We start from the raw sequence: 12,084 nt of genomic DNA on the forward strand, positions 1-12,084 counted from the left end.
CGCAGCCGTCAAGTTCGTGTTTGATGGGGAAACCGTCCCCATGAATGCCACACCGAGCAGCCTTGACTGCGAGGATGACGATGTAATTGATGTCCACTGCTGACATGACAAGACATGAATCGAACTCATCGGGTGACTGTCTGGCTGCCGAGGAACGAAGTTACACGTGTACAGTTCTCCCTGATATTGGCTGGTGGGATGCACACGGGGTCGCAGTCTCTCCAAGAGCCAGCCAACTAGCTGCCTAGACCCGCGCTGCCCGCAAAATTGCAGGGCGGGTGAGAATCAATGTCAGCCGGCCACAAGTAGTCAGGCCCAAGCTGCAGGCCTGCTACCGTAGGCCGCCTATCCCTCCGGGCAGGCAACAGTATGCAAGGAGGGAAGACAGAGAGCAACTACTAATACTACCTACCCATGGACAGAGATGAAGGGAACATAGAGAGAGGGGGGGGGGGGGGGGGGGATGCAGCTAAACAGTGGGGCACAGGGATAACAGGAAGCGGGGGAGGGGGGGGGCAGCTCAGCAGTGAGAGACGGAGATGGAGGGAACAGAGAGGGGGGGGGGGGGGGGGGGGCTGCAGCTCAGCAGTGATGTAGAAAGAGACAAAGGGAAGGGGCTGGGGGGCTGTCGCTCAGCAGCGGGAGACAGACATGAAGGAAACAGAGGTACAGGGACGGGGAGGGCGGCAGCTCAGCAGTGATAGACGGAGATGAAGGGAACAGAGAGGGGGGGTGGGGTGGGGGTGCAGCTGGCATGGCAGGCCCTGCAGGCTGCTCCGAGCAGCACTGCAGTCATGGCAACCAGAAGGGCGGCTGGAGGGGGTGCTTCATGTAGCTGGCATGGCAGGCCTGGCAGGCTACTCAGAGCAGCGCTGCAGTGCCGGCAACCAGAAGAGGGGCTGGAGGGGCGGCCGCAGCTGGCATGGCAGGCCCTGCAGGCTGCTCCGAGCAGCGCTGCAGTCATGGCAGCCAGAAGAGGGGCTGGAGGGGCGGCCGCAGCTGGCATGGCAGGCCCTGCAGGCTGCTCCGAGCAGCGCTGCAGTCATGGCAGCCAGAAAGGGGGGTATTGGGGGGGGGGGGGGGGGGGGGGGGGGCAGCTGGCAGCAGGCGCTCAGAGCAGCTCTGCAGTGCCGGCAGCCAGAAGGGGGGCGGAGGGGCGGCTGCAGCTGGCATGGCAGGCCCTAGAGGCTGCTCCGAGCGCCGCAGTCACAGCAGCCAGTAAGGGGGGTAGAGAGGGGGCGGCAGCTGGCAGCAGGCCCTGCAGGCGCTCAGAGCAGCGCTGCAGTGCCGGCAGCCAGAAGGGGGGCTGGGATGGTGGGACACATTGAATCACATCAAGCCTAAAGTAATTGGGAAATAGGAGGTATGGCCCCCTCCAAACACCCCTACGAGCAGGCCTCTCCAATTATATGGGTCCTACTCCTAATGCATAAAGGGCGACCAAAGCTCGTCCTTTTCATGCGCCCTCCCATGATACTACGCAGATAGAGCAACCAATGGTCGTCCCGGGGAGTACCAAAGCCCGCGTCGCGCGCACCAAAGTCGTACGAGCAGGAGGAAGGGTACTCCTGGTACGAGTAGTCCCTAGCTAGTGTAGCAAATTATTATACTACTCTAGTACTCGTACTAGTACTATAGTAGCTAGTACGGCCAACGGCGGTGCCGAGCGTCTAGTGGGGACGATCAAGCACATGCTCCAACGCTTGGTCGGGACTCATCTCGAGTCATGGCCCCGCATGCTCCCGCTCGCGCGCGGCGCATACATGCGGCATGTCCATTCCGCCACCGGCGTCTCGCCGATGGAGATGGCGATAGGCATTGGCGATCCCGCCATCCCCCCGCTTAGCCCGGCTCTCCTCGCCGCGCGTGCATCCGTCGTCCCGGGTTTCCCCGATGCAATTTCTGCCGCCGATTTTTCGCCGTGCAGAATTTCTGACTTTGACACCAAGTCGGAGGGAATTGTTTCCGCCGCCGTTGCGGATATTTTACAATTCATGCCCGATCTAGACGCGGTCTATGCCATCGACCCGCCCGATTCTACCGCCATCCTCCGGCATGTAGAGTCTTCGGCCGATCATCGCGCCTCCCTAGCTTCATGGCCGAGCGCGCCATGTAGCCTCATGCGAGCGCAAGCCGGTCACCGTCTTCGGCACCATCACTTGCTCCAACAACGGCATGTCCCGCCCGTCTACGAGGTTCGTCCCGGTGATTTTCGTCCTCGTCACTACCCGCAATCCCCAAGGCTTGCGTCCCAAGATGCAAGGCCCCTTCAAAGTCCTACGCGTTACCTCTCAAGGCAACGTCTTCGTCCAATCGGCTCCTTCCCGTCCGGGCAAGCCGGCGCCGTAATGGAGCGTCCGTTCCGACCGGATCGTCCCCTACCGATTCGCCCATCACACCAACGTTCCTCACCCGAGTGTTGGTACGGCATCCGTTCTACCGCCGTCTCGTCTACCTCAGCCTACGTCTTCAGATTTTTTCTCCGAGTTCTACCTTTCCGCTTCCGCCGCTCGCCCCGCGTTTACAGCGACCACGACAGCGTCTGTAGCTGTGACAGCGTCTGTGGAGCCCGCGACCTTCGTCATGCCGCTCCCCGCCTTCCCTACCGTCCTCATGCGGGCCGTCACTCTATCGTGAGCCCCCTGCTACCTCCCGTCCGTCTCCGGGCCTTTGATGTGTGCATCCAGGCTGTCCCTGTCTCTGACAGCTGTCAGTCCCTGCTACAGCCTGCGCGGCCCCGGCAGACCCTGCAGTAGGGTATCAGACCCTACCGGCGGTTGGCCGGCCCGCTGCCCCAGCTGCTGCTGATTGTTCGGCAGTTTAATTGTCCTGTGACTGTTCACTCCCTCTGTTTTCGGGCCTCAGCGTTTTCCCCACGTCCCAGCGACTACAGACACAGCCCCACAGCACCACAGGCCTGGACGACAGCGATGCAATGGAGCGTCGGCGTATTAGAATTTCATGTTCATTACACTTTCCTAGAAGCACACATAGGTCTATTTATTTACACCGGACCCTCCCGAGTCTTACGGTGACCCGTTTTATCCTCCGCCACTTGACATAGACAGGAACAGCACTGTGCGGCCTGTGCGGCCGGGCACAGCGGCTTCCAGCATTACTAGCTCTAGCGGCAGTCTCTACACTCCCTAGCAGCTCTAGCAGGCTTCCTAGATACTCCCCAGAGTGAATCGACCTGCAGTGTGTCACTCTATGTGGTTTCTAGTCTCCCTAGGTCTGAGCCTTCCCTTAGGGGGGGGGGGGGGGGGACTGTACAGACTGTACAGGCTGTACAGGCCTCACCAGGCCTCACCAGGCCTCACCTCGGCTCATACCCTAGTGATACCCTAGTGCCCTAGTGCGGACCTGTAAAGACCTTTTGATGTGTGCATCCAGGCTGTCCCTGTCCCTGACAGTACCCTACCATCTGTAGCCGCGCGACCTGTCGCGTGTGGGGGTTCAACAGGTAGGTTACCTAGGGCAGTGGGGTGCCCTAGCGATACCCTTGTTATGTAAGAGTGAATGTGTGTGTGTGCGTGTGCGTGTGTGTGCGTGTGCGTGCGTGTGTGTGTGCGCGCGCGCGCGTGTGTGTGTGTGTGTGTGTGTTTGTTTGTTTGTTTGTGTGTTTGTTTGTGTGTGTGTGTGTGCGTGTGTTTGTTTGTGTGTGTGTGTGTGTGTGTGTGTGTGTGTTTGTTTGTGTGTGTGTGTGTGTGTGTGTGTTTGTTTGTTTGTGTGTGTGTGTGTGTGTGTGTGTGTGTGTGTGTGTTTGTTTGTTTGTTTGTTTGTTTGTTTGTTTGTTTGTTTGTTTGTCACGCTCCTAATTAGGAAAGATGTGGGTAGGTCCGTGTCCGTGCGTTCGCCCCTTGTACATACATACAAACAAACTGACACCACAGGATTCTTAAACCTTAAACAAGGGGGGAACGCGCACGGATAAGGACCTACCCGCCCGCCCGGGCCTTCGGCCCGGGCCCGGGCAAAGCCCGGGCTGGCCACCCCCAGATCTTGCCCTATTAGTTAGTTAGGAGCGTGACAAGCAAACATACATACATACCAAATATACATACATACATACTGCATATACCAGTGCATACATACAAAAATACAAATTGACACCATTTCACTTTTATATGAGGATATTATAATAAGGACATGCTACTAGGGCATAGCCGCATAGGCAATAGATAGGCATGCAGTATGCACCTGGTTGGTACTGATACCGCCCCGGAGAATGGAGATAGCACGTGCAAGGACGGCATCGGACACTCCGTACGGCAGGTTGGGTACGATATTCGACAATGCAACCCTAGTATCGATGCAATAATAATGTTGAACAATACATACTGTATACCTTGAAACGGATTATTGATATTTCAAATTTATTATTCTTGTAGTAATTAAATAATAAAAGAAGTCAAGTTTTACATGCCAGTGCTGGGCCTGCTGGCAGTGCCAACTGCCAGCAGCCGCAGATCCGATATACCAACGTTGGGATTCCGGAACCTAAGGCTTTACCTAGGTTAACCAAGGTTGTGGTTAAAACCTCCAGAAACCACAGTACCTCATTTTGCCCCCTGCTCGCCTGCACTGATTGGCGACGTGGCTGGCTCTCGTAGAACATGGCAATTACGCTAAGCTGTTGACACAGGTAGGTACGCAAACGCAAACGTCATTGCGTTACGTAGATGTGCTGCCGACGCCCGACAGCTGCCGCGAGGTGGAGAGTGGTGTGAAAGAAGTAGCGGGTACGCAGCAGTGAAGTCTGTGACGGCAGATCGGCACCGGGCGGCTCTGTAGTCTGTGCGGTCAGACAGGCCCCGAAAGCTCACCAGATTCCGAACCTGAGGTTTAACCGAGGTTAACCTAGGTTCAGGTTAACTTTGGTTAAACCTCCAGCGGATGTCTCCCAGCAGGAGCTACTAGGTAGGTAGGTAGGTACGAGGGGGGAAAAAGATTCGTCGAAATCACGCACTCAGGCTGTCGCCCTCTTGCGTGATTTCGACGACGATTCGTGATGGAAATCGAGATTTTTCCCGATCGAATTACATTTATTCGGGGAAATTCACGGAATCATACGAATATCCCGATCAAGTCACGGAGTGCAATTCGAGTACTGCTCATCTTATTTATATTCCTCCCACATAAAACGGCCGGGGCGGGGCTCCCGCCCGGCTGGAGTGATGACAAGCTTGCATGTACGAGTACAATACTGTGTACGGATACTGTACAGGATGTAAGTACACTGTATGTAGGGTACCTACATTGAGTACACGTATCCTTGTACGTTACGGTTTAGTACAAGCTTGGCCGGGCGGAGAGATTTTATTATAAGGGACGGCGTTTATGAGGTGCACACTACTAGTACTCGTACGACCCACCGTTCTCCGTACACGACAAATCCAAATTCGAGAATCGTTATAGATAAGAACCCCAAAATAGCCCAAACTGCAACACAGCTTAGGCTTGCCAAATGGACACCAAATCCGATAGTGTAAAGCTTGTCCAAAAGCTGAACAGCTGAACTAGTTCACCATGTAATTTGAATTTGAGTTTCCGGAAGCTTTCCGTCACACGGGTCACCGGCCGACATCTGTGAAATTGGCGTGCACATCGAGCATCTTGCAATGTGCAACCACCACTGTCGCCTCGATCTTTGATCATGACGCGGCAAAAAACATTGCCTGGTGGTATTTTAGACACCCCACCACCACTTCCGGACTGCCGATCTTCCAAATCGGCGCTGTGGGCGTATGCGCAGAAGGTACACTCTGGCTGGACCCGTACATGCGCACTGATGGGCGAGCAGCGCGTCACGCTCGCCCATAAAACGCACGAGGCATCTGCGATGGCGATGCAGCTTCAGTCCATCAAGGATGAGCTGCAAAAGATCAAGGTGGAGAGGCGTTCCGACTTGGCCGTCCTTCGCACTTAGAAGAATCGTGCTGAGGTGCGAGCTAGAACGCTAGAGGCCACAGTACAGGAGCTCAGGAATCCCAGCACTGCCAGCAGCCGGCTGCAGACAACCCTTACCAACGCTCGAGAAGAGATCGAGCACCTCAGCATGCAGCTCTACAAAGAAGTAGCGGACAGCAAGGAAGCATTGGCTAAGGCGAAAGCTGAAGCTTGTGCCAGGGTGCGGGAAGCTGCCGAGGCTAACCGCAGAGTTGATGCCTTACATGCCCAGGTGCAGGGAATGAAGGTCTGGCACAATGCGAGGGGCCGTGCTAGGTCTGGGTGCCACCCCAGTGCCAATGCCAATGCTAGGTTCCAACACAGGCAGAATCTAGTGAACGACTTGAAGGAATTCATGGACCACAAGTTCCAGGGTCATGATGGACCTGTGGCCCAAGATGCAATTGTGGCTTACTTGCGGGCCAACCCCTCAACAGCATCCTCGGTCGTAGAGGCCCTCGGGGTTAAGCAACACTTGCAAACGGAGTTCCTACTTCCTAAATGTTCTACGGAACCACTACTCAGTGGAGAATTGTGCTGCTCTCTTCATGCACGGTAACCTCACCCATGCTGGCTACCAAGCGATCTCCAACATCCTATCTGGGATGTGGAGTCACGTTGACGGCAAATTCCTGCAACTCATGGCTCCCGACGGGAAGACCCCTGTCCCTCGTCTAGCCAGCCTCCACGTTCTCCTCCAGTACTTCAACGAGTGTGCGGCCGAGTTGGGGATGGAGTCGGTTCATGAAGGACAAGGTGGTGTTCTCAACATTGAGATGATCTTGAAGTCGCAGGTCGAGCACCTGTTGAAGGATGCTCTGGACGAGCACATCCCAGTCTTTATTCCCACCCTGCTGGCAGCGGACTCCGCAGGGTGGAGCAAGAAGCCAACCCACAAGGTGATGAAGAATTTCACGGCCATGGTGGTTCGCCCCGTGTTGGACAAGGTGAGCACTGGCAATACGCTAAGAGTGGGGGACACCACGAACAGCTGCCACAACAACCGCTTAGCAGCCCTGTATGCCGGGAGCGACAGTCATCACCTGATCTCTAGGTTTATGAACACCAGTGTCACGTCAGACGGCAAGCCTGTGGAGAGCCTGAGGGAGCAGAACACTCGACTGGAGGAGAGGAGGCTACAGACTCGCATGGGGGTCATTGGCATCGTGTGGAGCTTGGGGGGTGACTTGAAGTTCTTGGTCTACTGCATGGGCCTGTCCGGCAGTGCAGCTACACACCCCTGTCACCAGTGCACCATCCACAAGGACCAGTTGTGGAAGCTACGTGATGAGTTTCCCTTCGGTGAGATCCCCGAATATAGGACCTACAAGTGGATGCTAATGATGTCCCATGCTTTTGGAGAAGAGGTGGGTATCACTGAGCCATACCAGTGCCCTGCGTGTGGGTGCGAGATCTCAGAAGAGCACAGACATGCACCTGCCACTGCTGAGGAGGCACGCCAACATGCCTTGGCCCACTACTCCCACAAGTACGGTGCAATTCCAGTCATGCCTAACCTCGATGCCGAGGATGCTGTCCCCGACTGCCTCCACGGCTTCATCCGCTCTGTTGTCAACCAATTCTTCGTGTGCATTTCTATGAACCTGCACTCTCACGAGGATGCGGCAAAGCTGGCCAAGAGAATGGAGGAGGACTTCCATGTGGAGAGAGCGCCAGTGCATAGCCAGAGGAATCGAGAAGCTACGAAGAAGGACTTACAGAGTTGGAACGGAAAAGAATGCTGGAGAGTGCTGGCGAACATTGGCCTCATTGTCGAGGATGTGTTCGAGGGCAGGGGTGATGCTACACAGGCACAAAGATCTCTACAGCTGGGCTACGACAGGGTCACGGCAGTGTTCAACGATTTCGTCGAGCTCATGGCGGCATGGATATGCTGGACGTGCCAAGGGAACAGTGGCAGCATGTGGCACAGATGATGAGAGAGAAAGCGAAGAAGTGGAGAGACTCTTTTGTGTTGGCAGCGGGCTCTTCGGTGGACATCACCCCAGCTACCATGCACTCAATCCTGTTCCACTACCCCGATATGTATGCACGTCACGGGCCGCTCATGAAGTACTCTATGCAGGGCCTGGAGGCCAAACACCAGCCCATCAAGAGAGCCAAGCGGGGACACTGCAACAAGAAATCCTTTACACACTTGGGCAATGTCAACAGGAGGGGGTTCACCACTGTTCATGCTCATTCAACAGATATTATGCAGGTAACTAAACGTATGACTGCTAGGGATGCAGTCTGTTGTGCTGTCCCCTCTGGGAAGGGCACTAGGAAACGGCCCAGGTCAGAATTGTCTAATGACCCTCTCTCAGCCTTGATTAAGCAACTACAGTCTCAGTATGTCGAGGACCTCAATGCAACAGACACATCTGAGGCGACTCTGTAAGCAATGCCATTACAGACATATGACCTATGCCGCCAGCCTATTAATGTTGTCTATCAACAAAGGATCTAACCCGGCCACTGGGGGGCCATTCGTGAATGCCGCGTGTATTTTGGACCTAATATATAGCTGATCAGCGTTGCCAAACGGAGGGGGCGTTGGCCAAAACCTACTATCTGTCAGGTCTAGCGGGTATGATATGGGCAGGCCTAGCTTTCCTGTGATTGCATGGACTGGTGTGATGTAGCATATGCACAAATATATTAACACTTTCTCCTCTACTACCCCTCCAAACTTTTCTATTCTATGGATCACCTTGCACGGTGGGATTATTGCCCCTAAGGAACCGTCTGCACCAGCGCTGAACTGTCGCTGAGCACGGGCTACCCAGTATGGTCCTTTCCTGCTGGCGGCAACCTCTAAAGATGCAAATCTCCCTATTGCATCGAAATCAAACAAGAAAAAGTCTGTGAATGACACCGCCCCCCTTCTTCGGTGTCTCGCTTGGTGCCACAGGGCTTGATCTGGCCCCATAATGGAGTGTAACTGGGCCAAGGAGATGTTCTGCCCCCCTCCACACCTCCCTAGCACTATGGGCCTTTGGAGTTGTACCTTGTTGTAGAGGGAGCGGTGTATGTTGCCCCTACAATCCGTTGTGACGACCGGGGGCTGGAGGGGAGGTTCTTCACGGCCGCAATGCTGGCAGGTCCCTTGGAGGGTCGACCCCTGGTACCCCACTGTGGCACAGGAAAGGCAAAAGTGCCTGTGTGCCAGTGCACCCCCACCTACAAACACAGCATGCAAGGTGTCAGCACACATCGAAGTGGTCTGACCAACACGGACAGGTTACAATATGTCATGCAGAATGCGCAGCTCGCGGTGTTCGCAAGGATTCGTCGTGTGCGCGATATGATCTGCGATGCGCGTGAGCGCACTGTGTGGTTGTCGACGCGTTTTGAGCACCAAACGTACAGCTGTCACAGATCCCCGCGGCAAACGGCTGGCCGGGTATCGTGATCGCGCGACCGACCGTCACGATCAACTTACATATGAGTGTATGGGATTACCTTAACTCGCGGCGGCTCCTCGATGTTGGCAGGCGGACTGTTCGGGTCCACGGCGAATGGTGGTGCAGACTGTTTGCTGCGTGTGCGAGCAACTGTATTTTGAGTGCTGAAAACGTGGCTGAAACAGGCCTTGCGAACAGGGGTTCCCCCTGATTTCGCCCCCTGATAGGTTCTTAAATATAAAGGGCCGGCCGGACGTGATTTGTCGTGACGATAGCTCGTAGGTAGGGGGATACCTACGGCGCGGGTATGCTGAGATTCTGGGGGTTGTTCAGCGAAGGCTAGCAACGGAGGACTGTATGCGAGACCGGAATGAGCCGATCAAGCTGCGCGACCCAGATGGAAATTGCTTGCATCAACTTCTGCTGGAGCGATTCCCAGATCAAGGGTGGGAGTTTGAGGATACCCCAACAAGGGCGCCTCAGGATCTCCCAGTCGATGACAGTTGCAGGCTCACTTCCAAGGACGACCTCAGTACTTATGCACCGGTCGTAGAGATGGTGTTGATTCTAAACCATTTTGAGATCCTAGTGTCTGGATCCATCAATAATGTAGGATCGACATTGGGCGGGAAGCTACAGGATGCCCTTCACAGGGTCATGGAGATGCCTCGCCTGCCCCGTCTCATTTGCCATCTGGGTGTGTCCGTGGATGTGTCCTCCATGCCTGGGGCTGTTCGGCAACCAAATGTCCAACGCCATTACGAGCGATCTGTCTTCCTTCGGATGTCAGCAGAGGCATCACAACGGTCTAGGCCCTACAAGGTTTGGGCCCAATTGGCAGTGGTGAAGGTGCAGGATGACATGCATCCACACTGCACCCGGGTGCTGCAAGCCGGTTGCGAGAGCCCGGCAGGCCCAAGCGCGATATGTGGCCACCTCGCCATGATGCTATTGACAGTTCATCTACTCCCAAGGTCTCCTGATTCTGGCATCAACGTGCCCGTTACTTCTAGGGCCTAGGCGTTGCATGTGGAACCAGCCTAGGGAAGGGGCGATGTATCACCCAACAACGCCCCTGTGCCGTGTCCCCTTCCTACGATCCTCGATGCGTACCACCAAGGGAAGGGCCGGCAGTGCTAACCGCACTGTGGCAGCTAACAGTGACAACGGCGATGGGGCAGCATTTATGCCCGTCAGTGGCCGCGACTGAGCAACATGGGATGGCGCGGCAACACAATCACCATGGAATGCCAAACTACAAGCATTATTTACCAGCATTTCCGATGCCGTGGGTACCATGTCTGCTTTTGAAGCGACATGGGGAAACAACTAGGCTGACCAACATAGAATATAGATATCTAATAGCAAAATTAATTAGATATCCTCCTCAAAGTCTGTATCATGCCCAGAATAATTAGCATCCCTGTGCAAAGGGCGTGCAAAGTTGCACAAGTGGCTAACCACACAGAAGGCATTACCCACCAAATCGGACATATGGAGCGAAATCTTCTTTTTGTTGAAGAACTCCCAAGATTGCACCCTAGAGAAGTGCCGCTCGACATGGATGCCTAAGTTGGACTGTAGAGCGCCCTCCTCCCTCTCATCTGATGTGAATTGTGCCGTATTTCGGAACTTCCGCGGGGGTGCCACAACACGAGCCTCCAATTTCTGTAAGTCATCTGCCAATGTGTCAAAACCCTTGTCTGCAGGGTAGCAATCACCTGGATTAACCAATTGGTAGAATCCAGAGTGGGAGCAAATTTCTATGTCAGGAATTCTCCAAGGGAATGCATCAGATGACCAGACGTAAGCACCAGTAGGGGAGATGGCAGCCAATATCTTCGCCGTATGGGCTTGTTTGTAGTCACTCCACAGCGTCCGGGCTGCCTTCCTACCCGATGGGGACTGCATGCCGTACTCTGTGCAATCTAGCACCATTCGTACCAGCTGGCTGCCGTACACTGCCTCCCAAGCATCAGAGCTTTTGTTTTGCATGTCTGCGGCCTTCGGCGGTGGAAAGTGAAACCTACAGACATGACAGTTGCCTACCATCACAATTGAAGGGGACATGAATCATGATACACTCGACGAACACGACATGCAATGCAGGTCAGGCACATGGGTTCACTTGAAGAAGTGGGACATGAAGTTTATCCAAGTCACGAAGGCTCGGGCCAAATTGGCGTAAGGAACGCCCGACCATGTTGATAACAGGCGAAGTGAGAGGCCAGTTCGTAGGCGAGCTAAAGTTAGCACGAATGTGTCTCGCGGCTTAACAACCTTGTCCTTGTGGCTAGAGTTGTGAATCCTGGCTGTGCCATCCCGCTCAGCTGCCATGCGGGCCAACGTAGCCTTGAAGGGGAAGTTCCCATTCCAACGCTTCAACCTATCCACCTGCCCATTCCAGTTGAGTAGATCAAACAGGGCTGACAGTGTCTCAACGTTGGGCATGCCTGTGAGTTCAGTAACTCTATGGCTCCAGCTGCCCCCTAGCTCGGTAGTCGGTTTACGACTGACTCCCATGTTAGCCTGGGTCCTCCCGCTCTCTGGGCTTCCTCAGCAAGCTCTGAGGTGAGTCTTGCAGCTTGCTGTCTCCGCCTGGGCCTCCGCCAACCGCCGCATCAAGTGGTCATTGTCACCATTACTTATCTGGTCCATTACTGTTTGCAGTGCTTGAATCCGTGCCCGGGATTCCTTCTCCTTCTCTCTCAAGCGTGCCGCAGAGATG

At 54.9% G+C, this 12,084-nt stretch overlaps 1 protein-coding gene across 1 annotated transcript; it reads right to left on the reverse strand.

Moving 5' to 3' along the window:
- Window positions 1-10,730: 10,730 nt before the first annotated feature.
- LOC142355861 (uncharacterized) lies at window positions 10,731-11,879 on the reverse strand. Its single transcript, XM_075407896.1, has 2 exons — window positions 11,557-11,879; window positions 10,731-11,382 (listed from the first exon to the last, which is right to left on the reverse strand). Exons 1-2 carry the CDS (start codon window positions 11,877-11,879, stop codon window positions 10,731-10,733), a joined length of 975 nt encoding a protein of 324 aa, XP_075264011.1.
- Between the last annotated feature and the right edge of the window lie 205 nt (window positions 11,880-12,084).

This window comes from Convolutriloba macropyga, unplaced genomic scaffold, assembly GCF_964194025.1.
Source record: "Convolutriloba macropyga unplaced genomic scaffold, txConMacr16.3 SCAFFOLD_3617, whole genome shotgun sequence".
Taxonomy (NCBI): Eukaryota; Metazoa; Xenacoelomorpha; order Acoela; family Convolutidae; genus Convolutriloba; species Convolutriloba macropyga.

What these genes read in the sequence shown, in the direction of transcription:
- LOC142355861 (XM_075407896.1), bottom strand. Translation starts at nt 11,879, where the DNA reads ATGGGAGTCAGTCGTAAACCGACTACCGAGCTAGGGGGCAGCTGGAGC. An exon ending in CTTCGCCTGTTATCAACATG is followed by an intron (nt 11,383 to 11,556) that starts GTCGGGCGTTCC and finishes TCATGTCTGTAG; the next exon opens with GTTTCACTTTCCACCGCCGA.